This window comes from Ochotona princeps, chromosome 7 (assembly GCF_030435755.1).
Source record: "Ochotona princeps isolate mOchPri1 chromosome 7, mOchPri1.hap1, whole genome shotgun sequence".
NCBI lineage: Eukaryota > Metazoa > Chordata > Mammalia > Lagomorpha > Ochotonidae > Ochotona > Ochotona princeps.
Window position 1 is genome coordinate 76,676,680 of NC_080838.1, and position 12,957 is coordinate 76,689,636.

Here is a 12,957-nt window from a genome sequence, read left to right on the forward strand (position 1 = left end):
AGTAAAGCGACAGTATAGGTGAGTGACTATGGACGCCCAAGGTGACCACCTGCTGTTCTCCCAGGAATGTGTTCCAGGAAGGATCCAGCCAGAACAACAGCCCCCCTATTCATGTGTGAGCAGGAAGGGGCTGATTCCAAACGCTTCCTGGTACAGCACTCAAGATTTCATAAATTTACGAGTAGCCCGCCTAAGATATTATCATAGATTCCAACTGCCTAAGTTGTTTAATTTTAATATAATTACAGCATAACATAATTTTATAGACTCTCCGGAATGAAACAGAAAACTCTGGGAGAACAGGATGTATATCTGACAAAACACAAACACCCCCATCTAAGAATCAAATGGGCAACAGCTGTCTGGTGTTTGAAAGGAATTAGCTCTTTTGTCCTAAGATTAGCAGGGCTGTCGAGCAAAGACAGGAATTAAATATGATTATGAAGTGAAGTTGCTCAGCAATTTCTACAATGAAACAGTCCAACCACGCTCACAAATTATCATGGAAACACGGAGCTTTCTAGGTGAATTATGGCTGAATGTATATGAACCTCTGGGCGAAATTTCTAGGGAGTATTGAAGTTGCTAATGTAAAAAAACACACTGCTGATCTCTGCATCTGATCACACCCACCAAGAGTTATTTGCCCTGGGGTCTGGATGACACTTTCATAAAATCAAAGGAGGTAAAAATGGTGGCAGAGAGCCTGCTGCAACCGGAGCGGCATAGCAACGGGGAGCAACAAGTGTGCCGATGCATATGGAAGAGGGGGACTGGAGTCCGCAGAGCCGCCATTCGCCCGTGATTGAGGGGAAAGTGATGATTGTGGCTCATGTGTTAAATGATCTCCCTGGGTGGCTGTGGGTGGATTATTAGACAGTATATTATTGAGGATGAGACTGGTTAAAAACAAATAGAGAAGAGAGCAAGCGGCGGAGACAAGCTTTTAGTGAGGCAATCATCTGTAATATTTCCCAGGAAAAAAATCTCTCCTGCAAATTCCTCGGCACAGCTAATGTGCCATAGATGGACCGTCCTTTTTAGGAGTGTGTAAATCCACAGAAATTGCGATAATAAGGATTCATCCTACGGCCCGGTTGGCATCAGTGCACATCTGCTCTGCGTCTGTAATGAAATCAATTCAAAGGCCCACAGTGCATTAATAGTAAAAATGTCCAACATATTGCAACCCAATAAGCCCTCCAAATCTGCATCCACAATGCTGTTATGCATCTGCATACTGCCAGCACTGCTAAAGGATTGGGTTACGGCACATTTATCCAAAAGCTCAATATTCCAAAGGTAGACATTTTTTCTTATTATTTCCACAGGAAAAGCCTTATGCATATATGCTAGATGGATTTGCTCAATCAAATTTAATACCTTTCGGACACCCATATCTGCATTCCACAATGTCACAGAAATGTTTGCTGAGAATATAATTAATATAATCAGTAGCTCCTGACCTAGAGGAAGTTCATGGGTATGTTCTTGAAGCCAACTGTACTGCTCAATTACTATTTAACAATTATCGTTTGATAGAAATACAAGTAGCAGAGGCAATTATCAACACGGGAGAACACATATTGCAAACCTTCTCTTGCTGGTCATGCAACTCACCTTCTGTGTTATATGATTGACCCAAGGAGATGAACAGTTGCTGAGGTCAGGTCCCTGGGGATCCCAGATCCCATCAGGAGCAAGGCATAGGTAAGTAGATACACCTAGGGAACCAGGGGAAGACAGCTGTTGGTATATTCACAACATTTTTCTCAGAATGACTGCCCATTTGTGCTGTGTAAACACGAACAAAGATAAAAATCGGATGACTCAATTGAGATACTGTTTACAACACTATATATGCTTGGCACTGGAGAAATGTAGGGGAACAAACCAGAATATTCTAGATTGCTAAATCACATGCTATAAAGTCATGAAATGATTGCTTAGTTCAGCGTGACGACTCAGTAGCTATGTCCTCGCCTTGCGTGTGCCAGGATCCCGTATGGGCTTCAGCCTCATTCCTGGCTGAGTTGCTCCCCATCCAGCTCCCTGTTTAGGGCCTTGGGACCCTGCACCCACATGTGATATGCAGAAGCTTCTGGCTCCTGGCTTCAGATTGGCTCAGCTCTGGTCATTATGGCCACTTGGGGAATGAACCAGTGGACGGAAGCTCTTTCTGTATCCCCTTCTCTCTGCTTTTCCAATAAAATTAAATACATCTTAAAGGGAAAAAAAGAAAGAAAATCATGAAATGATTTTTGACATGATTTGCTATAAGCCCATACAATAACCAACTTCTTAGATAATACTTCAGGAACATGAAAATATTTGTGTTATTCTGTAAAAATGCATATCTAAATGGAATTCATCAGGTATCATTCTGTTAGTATTCTTAAATGCTCTGTCATTGGTGATACTAATGTTGTCTAAGAAAAAAAAAAGGCTTTTTCTTAGAAAAGGTCAAATATTGATACAGCGTCCCCCCCTTTTTTTTAAATAGACTTTAAAAACATTTCTTTATTTGAAAGTCAGAGTTGGAGAAAGAGAGGCAGGGACACAGAGGCAGAGATACTTTTCATACTCTTATTCTGCAGGAGCCAGGAGCTTCGTCTGGATCTCCCACATGGGAGGCAGGGACCCAAACACTTGGCCATCTTCTGCTGTTTTTCCTAGGCCATGAGAAGAAAGCCAGCTTGTAAGTAGAGCAGCCAGGACATGAACAAGCAAGCATGTGAGATAATGAAATAACCCATGCCAGGCCCTAAACCTGTCAACCTGTCCTTTTAAAAATGTCTCTTTTTGTTTTTGGATGATGATGACATAGTAGAGATGGATTAAAAAATGTCTTAATCTCTTTCTTTTTCTTTCTTCCATTTTTTTCTTCCTTCCTACCTCCACCTTTTCCTTCTCTTGTCTATCTCCTGCCTCGCTCGTCCCTACCATTCCACTCCCCAAATGCCCATAACAGTTGGGTTAAGTCAGGAGCCCTGGACTCACTCTGGTCTCCCAGGTGAGTGGCTACGACCCAAATACTTAAGCCAGCATCCTGGGCCTCCTAGAGGGAGCCTTAGCAGGAAGTGGCGCTCAACTCCAGGCCTGTGACATGGGGCAAAAGCCACAACCGTGGCAGCTTCACCTTGCCAAAGATTTTAATTTGAAAACCAGAAAAGGACAGAGAAGCTCTCCCATGCACTGGTTCACTCCCCACACGTCCAGAACAGCTGACAAATTAGTCAAAAACCTGGAGCCCCATCCAGGCATTTCAAAAGAGTGGCAAGAACTAACTATGTGTACCACCCGTGTTGCCTGTCAGGGCGAACACCAGCAAGGAGCTGGAGCCTGCGGCTGTGCCTGCCCTCCAACGCAGGCAGGTGCACTGCCAAACGCATGCCCCTAAACCAAGCAACTTTTAGTTCTACTTTCCAAATACCATTCTCTCTGAAGTCATGGGAAGACAAAAAGGCATCCTTATTTTTTATAAAAAGTACATACTTACTTATTTCTTTTTCCAGAAAAGGATTGGAAAAATATTCTGAAAGCTTCCATGCCTTTATTATAAAGAGGAATAATATTTAATTCTGAATCGTCTGTGGTATTTGAATTAGAAGACAGTCTGGGACTTGAATCTTTGTTCTTTCCCCTTATTTTCAGGCCACAGTTTCCTCATCTTCATTTTGTCTTTGAAATGTATTATTGTTTGTATTTATTTGAAATGCAGAGTGACAGAAAAAAGGAGGCAGAGACTGGAGTTCTTCCATCCACTGTTTTATTTCCCAAGTCTCACGATGGCTGAGGCTGGGTTAAGCTAAATCCAGGAACGTGAAACTCCACCTGGGTCATGCATGTGGATGGCAAGGGCCCAGGTATTTGGGTCATCTTCTGCTGCATTCCCAGGCACATTAGCAGAGAGCTGGAACAGCATCCAACTGGTGCTCCAATGCTGGCACATCAGGTGGTAGCTTAATCTGCTGTACCGCGGTTGTTAAGTTCCTTGTCCCTTCATCATTAAGTTAAAAAGCCTTGACTTCAGACATCTGTTACAAAGATTGGGGAATTACTTTACCTAAAAGCACATTGCTCTTCAGAAATATGCCACTATTCTTCTGAAATTGGGAAGAAGTTTTTTTTGTTTTAAAGATTTATTTATTTTTATTGGAAAAGTACATTTATAGAGAGAGGGAGAGAGAGAAAGGCCTTCCATCCACTGATTCAGTCCCCAAGTGACCACAATGGCCAGAACTGAGCCAATGCAAAGCCAGGAGCCAGGAGCTTCTTCCAGGTCTCCCATGCAGGTGTAGGGTCCCAAGGCTTTGGGCCATCCTCGACTGCTTTCCCAGTCCACGGGCAGGGAGCTGGATGGGAAGCAGAGCAGCTGGGACACACAAACTGGTGCCCATTTGGGATCCTGGCATGTGTAAGGTGAGGCCTTTAGCCACTAGACCACCGTGCTGGGCCCTGGAAGTTTTAAAGCACACCTTCTAAAGGCCTCACAGGCTGTGGTACACCTTGGTATTGATGTCCATTCTGGGAAACCTTGAATGATTGTAATGCTGTCCGCCTTCACCACTTTCTGTCCCTCCTGCTCTCCTCTGCTTCATGCTCTCAATGACTTTCCAGCACGCACAGTCGGCAAACAAGTCAGCACCTACCGCCCAACTTTTCAACTGCATTAACTGCAACTCCCCAAGTGGCAGGCTCGAGACCAAAGCATGTACAAGGACAGCATCTATTTCCTCCAATTGGATTTTCCTTTCCCAGTCTTTTCACTGCCCCTGCCAAAGCTTGGCACTGGCTCCTTAACATGCAGGTGAATCCTCGCTCCTGCAAACTCTCACACTGAACTCGGTGGGGGTGACATCGTCCTGTGCCTTGTTGCCAGCTGCCTGCGGCTGCGCAGCTGGGAGGCACGGTGACGGTGTCAGAAGTACTGAGACCCTGCCAGTCACGCAAGAGGTCAGGATGGAGGCCCAGATTCCTGACTGCAGCCTGAGCTGGTCCCATGCACCGAGGGCCGTCCGGGAGTAACCCTGGGAATGCATGATCTCTCTCCCTAACTCCATCTCCCTAATACATCTGCCTTAAAAAAATGAAGTGAAAATAAATGTTAAAGTAGTATTAGGTTTTGGTGCAAAACATTTTGAAACTCATGCACCATTTTTTTCTCATAATATTCTTTCTCCATGAACTTTTTGAAGACCCCCAAATGCATGGATTTCACAACTTTTTGTTTTGCATGTTTAAATTCTATTTTCCAATACAGTTTTAAATTGCCCCTATACCCTGGAATTGGAATGACATAATCGTACTGGGACATTTTCTAAAAAAAAAAAAAGTAAAAAAACTCCTTATCCTTAAAAAAATCAAAATCAGTGATATCTGTTGTGTCTTTTGTTAACGTACAGATTTTCAGGGAAGAATGCAAACCTTTTCTTGCTTTCAAGTATTACATAGATGAGTGTAGATAAAACAAATCAGGGTAATTATGCTTTTAACTTGGAAACTGAAAAGATTGTCATTTAGGCATATGACAAATCTTGTCAGTAACACTGCGGGCAGGGATCTGTACGCCTGTGTGGTTGTGCTGCTGTTTTTGCTGCTAGGGCAGACAGTGCGAGCCAGAGGGAGGGCTGCTGTTGTCAGCATGCTAAGAGCTCCTGGCTACCGGAAGACAACATCTAAATGGTATCATCGAACCATCTTCTTTGTTCAATTTTAGGTTGTTTCAGCGATCTTGTAATACAAAAGTATTCGACCTCATTTTCTGCCATTGGTTACCACAAGGTAGGTGACAGGCCAACTCCCAGCAAGCAAGCGCCTCCTGCTGGGTAGCTGATGCGCTGCAGGGACCAACACCTGCCGCCTGAACCTGCCTTGACCCTGAGACCTGCCACTCCAGCAACCAAAATCCCTCATTATTCCCCAGAAACCCCGAACTGTGGCTTCAGATTGCATTTTCCAATTCTGGGTTGTCATTCTGCTGAGTTCAGCCTCCACTCAAAAGCAAAGTAACAAAGTATGTAATAACTTAAGGAAACACACACAGCAAAGCAAAGTGCCTTTAGAAATGAAGCCAAAGGAAGAACATATGTTTAGCTCCGCACTGGAAAGACGTACCGATGGTCCCCGCAGGGCACGGCTGCTTGGCTGTCTGGCCTTGACGGGTCTTGAACCACATGATTTCACGGGCTTCTACAGCCTCACAGCTCTCTTCTGGAGCTGGCACCTGGGATGAGGCTGAGGGAAGGTGTGTGGTGATGTCATCCAGCAGCTCGACCGCCGGAGACGGGGTGCTGGTACTCCGGTTCCTCCTGCCAGACATGGACGGCGTGGTACTCCTGCCTGGGCTCCACGTCGTGGTGCGAAGGGTGGTACTGGTGGTGGTGCTGCCCATGCCCAGGGGTCCTGTGGTGGAGATTCCTGAAAGAAAATGCAGAAGCAGTCACACCCATTGCCTGATCACAGGAGGTCCTTGGGTATGCTAAACTTTTAGATAGCGCTATTCTTTCAAGAAAAGATTATTTGTTTTTACTGGAAAGGCAGATCAGATTTTACAGAGAAAAGGGAGACAAAGATCCTGATCACTTCCAAAGTGAACAAAGGGCCACAGTGGCCGGAACTGAGCCGATCCAAAGCCAGCAGCCAGGAGCTTCTCCCAGGTGCCCCATGCAGGTGCAGGGTCCCAAGGCTTTGGGTCATCTTCTGCTGCTTTCCTAGGCCACAGGCAGGGAGCTGGATGGGAAGTGGAGCAGCCGAGATACGAACTGGTGCCCAAATGGGATCCCAGTGCTTGCAAGGTGAGGCTTTAGCTCTTCGGCCATTGCACCAGGCCCTAGATGGCACTTCTATAGGACAGTTCAAAAAGCTGAAATGCTGTTGAGGTCCTTGACTGAATTCTCATCTTCACTGTGCCCTAACTCAACGAATACCAAGGCAACAGAGGGCCGCAGGAGTGCCAGCACAGTCGTCTGACCCCTGCCAAACACAGCTTACGACCTGCTCTTCTCCACTCATGTCACAGGAAGCAAACTCAGAGCACAACTTAACCCCTCCGTAAGCTGCTTACTGCTCACAGCCTTTGTGACAATTAGAGGATTAAAACTTTAAGCCCTCTCCTAAGACTCTTCAAACTTGGAATGGGAAGGAAAGGATCTATAGAAAACGCTCCTTTCACATGAAGTACAGGACCTTTAATGGGGCTAGGGAGGACAGGCCTCTGTCGCAGTGAATAGACAGCCACTGGCGACACTCACACCCCCATACTGTCCTGTCTTCTTCATTTCCAGCTCCAAGACTGGAATCTAAGCTTGAGCTCACTGGCTGGCCATCAGTTGTAGGGTCCTGGCTCTACTCTGATGCAAGATAACCCAGGTGTTAGCAGCTGTCTGGAGCCCTGTGATGATGCCAGAAATTGGCTAGTTGGTCTACTTCCCTTAACTCAACTCTGCTGCCCTAGAAGAGGCCTCAAGTTCATCCTGGTGTGCTGGCGTAGCTAAAGCTTCCAGAAGCCAGAGCAGCGAGGGCAGGGAATGGGGCATTACTTTGGAGAGCACTGAATCATCCGCAGGATGCTGCTGGCTGCTGGTCCTGCGGTTTCTGAGCTTTTTCACGCTCTTCTCAGCCTTCCTCCTCTTTCCCTTGATGTGAACAGCGAAGTTCTGTTTCTATGTAAAGTTCAGAGCAGACACAGAGACTCCTGCCTCCCTTCCTCCTGACATACACTCTACGCCCACACTGGCAGGTCCCGCTGATTCTGTCTCTTCCCTTAATTTTAAACCCAGCTTTTCCCCTTTAATCACAGAAGTCTATGTTCAGCCCATCATGATAAACAGATGATGCGAGCTGCATTTTCAGTGTTTTGCTATTGGAAGGCATATCAAGAGAAAATATAACACTACTGTTGCAAAAACCTTTTGCAAAGTTAAACCTCAAGATTCATAAAGTAAAATCATTTACCTTGAACCTCTGTCACAATCCAAACATAAAATTTAATAACTCGTTTCACAATATTAAGTGTGACCAAATGCCTACTGGTATAAACAGAAAGATATGACTACTATAACACTATTACATAAGGGGAGTGAAATATTTCAAAAAGAAACTAAATATTTGCACTAGTAAGAATTAGCTTACAAATCACATATCAATATGCTAATACTGGGATGATGAACGATTCTTTTTGACTTCATACTACTTGAGAGAGTGGAAAAACTATAGTTAAAAGTCAACTTTGAGTATTTTCTCTGCTTTCTTCAATTTAAATAATGCCAATCCTCATTATTGCTTTCACAGGGATAACTCTGAGTAACTTATGTTTTTGAGAGGGACTATAATCTGTTCATTGATAATGAGCTATGGTTCTTCTTTCAAACAAAGCATCACTGGTTTTTCTTGTCTTTTCCATTTGAACATGTAAAAATGGAAAACTTAACAGCAGTTACCTGTTATTAATCTCTCGCTCAAATTAACTTGTTCAGGAAATCTCTGAACTACAGTAAAAATCAGGTTTATTTTTAACTGGTTTTCAATTGTCTTCCTTTTCTCAGGAATGACAGGCGCTGCAGCATGCGTTCTCAGCACATGTTATTTTAATCAGCATATGACTCTGGGATGAGAAAAGGTCTGTTCAAGAATCACGAGTGCTTTGGTTAAACCACATGGCTGCACGTGGTAAGGGATGGCTACCCAGCTTACTGTCTCAGGTACCCACATCATACACCATGAGCAATGGAACTCTCCCACCCAAGCTTTGCTCTCTGGGATTCTGAGGCAATAACTTTCAATTTATTCAGTTTGCATAGGCTTTCTATACAGAAAAGACTTTTAAAAGACTATGGTATCTTACCAAAAAGTATCCAACAATGAAGTGTCATATAACAGAAATCAACATTCTCCTTTTTGTCCCCACACCCCCAAGTTACCCTACCAAACCGATCTCCACAATCATAGAGAGGTCATAGACCTGCATTGAAGAACGTTACTCTCCTGATTAAACACCTTCACTGGCTTGTGTCTGCTCTCCAAACAAAAGTAGAACTCCTTTTCTGCAGGCTCGGACCTCTTTACTAGTTTATTTCCTCAGATAATCTATATAGTAACATTTCTTAACTCTTTTCTTTAGGAGCTGTCCAGCTGCACCAGGTCTTCTCTGCACACTATGCATAGCGGTCCTGGCTAACTCTGTTGATTGTTGAAGCCTGAGCTTGGATACCACCTCCTAATAGTCAAGGTTATACACTAGCCTGAGTAGGTTGGGAGTGTCTAATCAACTTCCATTATTATGTTAATTAAGAGTAAACAGAACCCCAGGCAAGCAAGATGAACTCTGAGGCGGGTCAAGAAGCCGAACTCCGGACCTTTTATAAAAGAAGGGATAGGCTTAGGAGAGGGAAGCAGTAAATGGGACACCCAAGAGTCCTATATTTAACAGAACTGATGTAGCAGCAAGAAGCCATGCCGAAATAAGCCGGGAGAACACACTGGCCTCCATTCTCCCTCAAAAAGACACTATCTCAAAGCAACCATATTTTAAACAAAGATACTGTGATGAAGCATTAGCACTGATACAAGAAATTTTCAAGAAGCTTCATTGGTAATGAAATACACTGGCTAGACTGAGTTTAATACAGACATCCTAATGTTAGAGATCAATACAGAACTCACTTCCTTGGAGCTGTGCCACAGAGAGATGTCTACAAGCAGGTCATCCTATTCCATTTGACTTTAAGCAGAATAAAAGTCAATGTTAAAAGCTGTCCCTGATTTCCTGTCCTCAGCCTTCCATTTATGCTTGGTAGGGCTCCCAAGGGCTCTGCTCAATGCCAACTTTCGGCAGAATAAGTGCTAGTCATAAACATGCTGTACCAGGCGCCCAGGAAAGCATTCATTTTTTTGCTCTATATTGGGATGAAGTATCTAGATTCACAGAGGAGTCACAGATTGGCAAAAACTCCAGCCCATATTATATAATGTTAAGAGTGCTATGGACCAGTGCATTGGCTTAGCAAGCTAATCCTGGCATTTCTAGTGTCGGCATTCCATGTAAGCACGGGTTTGAGTCCTGGCTGTTCTACTTCCAATCCAGCTCCCTATCGCTCCTGCTTTCGGATTGACTCAGCCCCAGCCACTGTGGCCAGTTAAGGATTGAACCAGTACATGGAAGATTTCTTTCTCTCCTTGTCTATCTGTAAACCTGCCTTTCATGTAAAAACAAATTTTTTAAAAAAGAAGAAGAGTGTTCCTTTTTCTCCTAGCTAGGGAGAAGTGAAATGACACTTTCTCAGCATTTAGTGTTATTGTGTCTTACCTAACGATAAATAAAACTGTTATCAGAGAAGTTTTTTGTGGCTGTATCAGGAACAGGTCACTGTCTAAAAGTAACTAGGTCTGGATGATTATTTACACACAAAGGCTACTTCAAACAGTTGCTGGAGGGGCTGGAGTTAGACTGCAGTGGGTAAAGCAATTGCCTACGACACTGGCATCGTGTTCTGGCTGTTCCACTTCTGATGCAGCTTCTTGCTAACGGCCTGGGCGAAGCAATGCAGAGGGGCTAGGTGCCTGGGCTCCTGGCACTCAAATGGGAGACACAGATGAAGCTCTTGGCTTTGGCAGGCCCAGGGCTGGCCACTGGGGAGTGACTCAGCAGATGAAGATCTCTTGTTCTCTGCTTCTCTTTCTGTGTCTGTAACTGAGTTTCAAATAAATAAGTGAATCTTAAAGAGAAAGAGTTTGTCAAAATGTATTATGAAAAAAGTGAAGATTTCAAAGATTGTTTCAAGTAAAATAAGCATCTTTATTAGCCACCTTTTCATGAACTTTTGGAATATCCTTCTATAATATTTTACCAAAACTATGCAATTTTCTTACATTGCGTCATGGGCAATACATATTTATAGGATAGAATTTTCATAAAGATGACTAAATAAAATTCCACATTAACATTGTTCCTTATGAACTTATTTCCAAAAGAAAACATTAAATTTTTGTTCCTTGAAATTTTACTCTCAAGAGCTTATTTTATTCTTATGATTTTATTTTATTTTGTCTGAAGATTTTTCCTTCATCCTGCCTTGAAAAAAAATACTACTTTAGATGTTATTCCAGGAGGTGGTTTGTGAAATACACGAATAGAAAATAACAGAACTACCAAGATTTATAGAGTACCTTACATATAATGCATTCCTTTATCACCATTATTTCATTTATGGCAATCAAGAAAATATCAAAATTATATAGGTAGGAGCATATATATATATAATATATATACATCCCTAATGTTTAAAGTGAGAAAATATATGCTTAAATAAGTAGGCCATCCTCATACAAATACAAAGGTGGTATCCCCTAATTCAGATTTCCATGATTTTAAGACCTTTCTGTACTAAACAGAAAATTGATATAAAATATACTCTACAATCTCAATATAAATCTCACAAGAAATATTTATCTGGTACTCATAAAGTACACGAATTTTTTTCCTGATTCCTGATTCTCCTTCCTTTCTCTTCCTTTCTGCCTTAAACAGATCCCTCCTTTTATGTTCACAGATGTCCCTACACAAACCTTTCTCTGTCTTCACTGCCTGCCAACACACAGTGTTTTGGCTGACTACCGTGACATTTCCTAATCTCCATCCTCCTGGGGTTCAGTGGAATCCAAGGTCAGTTCCTGAAGGTCTGCAGTGATCTTCCCAAGGGCCTGATTGAGGAAGTAAGAGGATCCAAAGCACAACAACACTGCCAGCGCCTCTCGGCTGCCTGTGTAGTGCCATGTGAAGAAGGAGGAAAAACCAGCAGTTGACACAGCGATGTGAGTACAACCCATTTTGGAAAAGAAGCATTAATACGACCAGTCATGCAACCATTAAATTCTTTTCAGAATTCATGTATAAATTTGAACTCTTGAGATGGTGAGGTTCCACAGGACATCAGCCATGAGAACTTACATTATTTTTGCAATTTGATCCATTTACACTTTTCTGGTTCTTGCATGGCTAGGGTATTCTGCTTTTGTAAACAGAGGGAACTTTTAATAAACAGGACAGTATAATAGCCATATCATGTAAAATAATAAGCTAACATATGAGTTTTGGAGGCACATTACTAACTTATCTGCTATTTACCATGCCAGAAACTGTGCTAATATTTCAGATATGTGTTCCAGCTTGGTATACAAAATAACTTTCAGGTAGGGGTATTCATCTTCCTGTTAAAAGATAAAAGAAATCAGTCAATTTTTCTAAGCATATGTAGCTGGCATGGTGATAGGGCTCAGTCTAATCCAGGTCTATTGAATTTTTCTCCTGTCACATGACAAAATTATTGTTTTAATTTACAAAAAAATAACCCACACTTGTGTGCAAATCTTTCCCAGCACTGCTGTCACACACTTAGAAGAGGTGCTCTGTCCCAGGCCTGTTAGGAACTTCACGAAGCACTTCTTATGGGCCAGGAAATATTCTGACCTATTAGATTCCTACCAAAGGTCTATGAAAAAATAAGAATCTTAATTTTACCAACAGACAACCTGAGGACATTCAGTAATAATTGTAAAGGTTATGAGTTCTGAAGTAGAACAGATGGCCAAACTGGACATTCTTAAGACTTTCTAATTCAAACTGCCTGGGAAGACAGAGGAGCTGCAATGGATCTACTGAACAAGCTACTCATTGCACTTTATGCTGGATGATAACATCACCACATAGCAAACTTACTGCTGTTGATGGCACTTGTGCTTCCTACAAGGAAAGATCTAGGAGCACCTAAGGCAAAGCTGTTGATTCCAGAAAGCTTGTAGCCTGGCAATAACAATCAATACATTTTAGTGTGAAGTGACAGTTGTCATTTTCCAGTCATTTACTGTGTGCCAGGCAGCTTTCTGCATGCATAACAGAGGCACAGATTCTCCATCTCCCGTCATTTATAAGTGGTGAAGCTTGGATTTCAATAGCCATAG

General features: G+C 42.8%; 1 protein-coding gene across 4 annotated transcripts in view; it reads right to left on the minus strand.

Annotated features, from left to right (window-relative positions):
• Positions 1-12,957, minus strand: part of ADGRL3 (adhesion G protein-coupled receptor L3) — a 780,978-nt gene that overhangs the window by 151,673 nt on the left and 616,348 nt on the right. For all 4 annotated transcript variants that reach the window (XM_058667263.1, XM_058667265.1, XM_058667264.1 and 1 more), the window contains 2 exons: positions 6,118-6,420; positions 1,621-1,724 (listed from right to left, as the gene is read on the minus strand). In XM_058667263.1, coding sequence (XP_058523246.1) covers positions 1,621-1,724; positions 6,118-6,420 — 407 coding nt within the window. The remainder of the gene's footprint in view (positions 1-1,620; positions 1,725-6,117; positions 6,421-12,957) is intronic.